Raw genomic sequence first — 2,385 nt, 5'->3', positions numbered from 1 at the left:
CCTGTAATCCCAGCACTTTGGGAGGCCGAGGTGGGTGGATCACCTGAGGTCAGGAGTTTGAGACCAACCTGGCCAACACGGCGAAACCCCGTATCTACTAAAAATACAAAAATTAGCTGGGCGTGGTGGCGGGCGCCTGTATTCCCAGCTACTCGGGGGAGGCTGAGACACCAGAAGCGCTTGAACCCGGGAGGCAGAGAAGTTGCAGTGAGCTGACATCACACCACTGCATTCCAGCCTGGGTGACAGAGTGAGACTCTGTCGAAAGAAGAAAAGAAAATAAAAGAAAGGGAAGGGAAGGAAAAAGGGAAGGGAAGAGAAGAAAAGAAAATTAATCCTTTATCACAAACCCTTGCAGCCGAGCACACCTCCCCATATATACCAGCATTGTACCTACGGTGGGCGTGTTCCCCCTCTTACTTTCAGAACGCCCTGTTCTGTCTATGGAGTAGCTATTCTTTCACTACTTTACTTTTGCAATAAATTTGCTATTGCTTTGCGCTGTGGACTTGCCCTGAATTCTTTCTTGCACGAGAGCCAAGAGCCCTCTCTTGGGGTCTGGAGCCAAACCTCATTCCTGTAACATATTTCTAGCGACCGCAGAAGGGACTGTAGTGCAGAAACCCTGACTGCCTTTGGGTGTTAGGGTCCTGTAACACATCTGCAAAGGAGAAACGGTTGTGTATCTGGCTGGGCACGGGGTGGGCGGAGAACGGAGCCCCCCAGAGTCGGGGGCCGCATGTCCCCTGCCCCAGGAATGACTGTGACCCTGCTGATGTTTCCAGAAGGGAAGTGCTCAGAGGGACTCCCTGCGTTTGGAGCCCAGGCCAGAGTAGGGTTTGACCCAGGCAGGAGTCAGGCAGGGCTTGGTTCAGGGGCTGAGATTTCAGCGGAGGAGGAATGGGAAGCGGAGAGGAGGTCAGGGGCTGCAGGGGAGAGGGTCCTGGGTCAGAGTCTGGGCCTGATTCGATGGCGGTGGTGGGAGGCCACCTGTGCCCTGTGGGTGGTGAGGGGTTTCCTTTTTTTTTTTTGACGGAGTCTGGCTCTGCTGCCCAGGCTGGAGTGCAGTGGCCGGATCTCAGCTCACTGCAAGCTCCGCCTCCCGGGTTCACGCCATTCTCCTGCCTCAGCCTCCCGAGTAGCTGGGACTACAGGCGCCCACCACCTCGCCCGGCTAATTTTTTGTATTTTTTTAGTAGAGACGGGGTTTCACCGTGTTAGCCAGGATGGTCTCGATCTCCTGACCTCGTGATCCGCCCGCCGTGGCGAGGGTTCCCCACAAGGCTGGTGGGGCTCTGTGGGGGCCCCGTGACCCGCCCGCCGTGGTGAGGGTTCCCCCACAAGGCTGGTGGGGCTCTGTGGGGCTGACCTCTGTCTGGGAGGTGAGGGCTTTGTCTTGCCTTCACTCCCCCGTCAGGAATTGGGAAGGGACCTGTTCAGATGGATGATGGAGAGCAGGCTGACCTATGGCACGTTCCCAGGACCATGCCTGCTTCCAGGGCACGTATCCTAGGACAAAGCCATCAATAAAATGTCCGGGAAACCCCAGAGCAGACCCCGAGAGCAAAGCCCCCCTTTGTGGGTACAGATTGCCCATGGAGGGCAAGGAGAGCAGAAAGGTAGAAGCAGGCTGCCTGCCCAGCCCTGTTCTGGGTTTGTACGGAGATAGTAGAGTGTTTGCCTTTCAAGATAATGCTGGCACAACAGTTCCTGCCTGTAATCCTAGTGCCTTGGGAGGCCAAGGTGGGAGGATCACTTGAACCCAGGACTTCAAGACCAGCCTGGACAACATAGTGAGAGCTCGTCTGTCAAAAAAATAAAAGTGTCCAGTGGGCCCTGCCCCTAAAGGAGAGCCTCAGGAGGGGAAAGGCACCCACATTTCTCAGGCCACCTGTGTCCGTGACGCTGGCGCCTGCAGGTTGCTCTGGGAATCGACGTTGGCATTTCACCGCAGGCGTGACGGGGGTGAGGGGCTGTTGCTGGGCTGGGCAAGTTTGCGCACACATGGTCACACAGGAAACGAGGTCTGGGGTCTGTTACCTGTGATGTGCGGGGGAGACGGAGCTGTGCTGCACCCTGGGAAGCTGTGGGCGGTAAATGTTCCGTGTTTCCCAACAGATCTGGAAAGTGCATTAAATTCCACTGAAATCCTCAATTTGGGCTTTAGATTAATGACGTGGAAAAATGAATCAGAAAATAGTCTGTAATGATCTAGAAAGGTAAACAGTCGTGCACCACATAAGATTTTAATGGACTGACCGCATGCACAATGGTGGTTCCATAAGGTTCTTTTTTTTTTTTTTTTTTTTTTGAGACGGAGTTTCGCTCTGCCGCCCGGGCTGGAGTGCAGTGGCCGGATCTCAGCTCACTGCAAGCTCCGCCTCC

The 2,385-nt window shown here is 55.1% G+C and overlaps 1 protein-coding gene across 1 annotated transcript in view; it reads left to right on the top strand.

The window, feature by feature from the left end:
- Positions 1-739: 739 nt before the first annotated feature.
- SUMO3 (small ubiquitin-like modifier 3) overlaps positions 740-2,385 on the top strand; it is a 33,496-nt gene continuing 31,850 nt past the window's right edge. Inside the window, exon 1 of the mRNA XM_011954234.1 lies at positions 740-832. Within this exon, the coding sequence (XP_011809624.1) occupies positions 740-832 (93 nt within the window). The remainder of the gene's footprint in view (positions 833-2,385) is intronic.

The sequence above is a fragment of the Colobus angolensis genome, unplaced genomic scaffold (genome assembly GCF_000951035.1).
Source record: "Colobus angolensis palliatus isolate OR3802 unplaced genomic scaffold, Cang.pa_1.0 Scaffold38, whole genome shotgun sequence".
Taxonomy (NCBI): Eukaryota; Metazoa; Chordata; class Mammalia; order Primates; family Cercopithecidae; genus Colobus; species Colobus angolensis.
The sequence above is the reverse complement of the archived record's forward strand: the minus strand, read 5'-3'. Positions and strand labels throughout refer to the sequence as shown.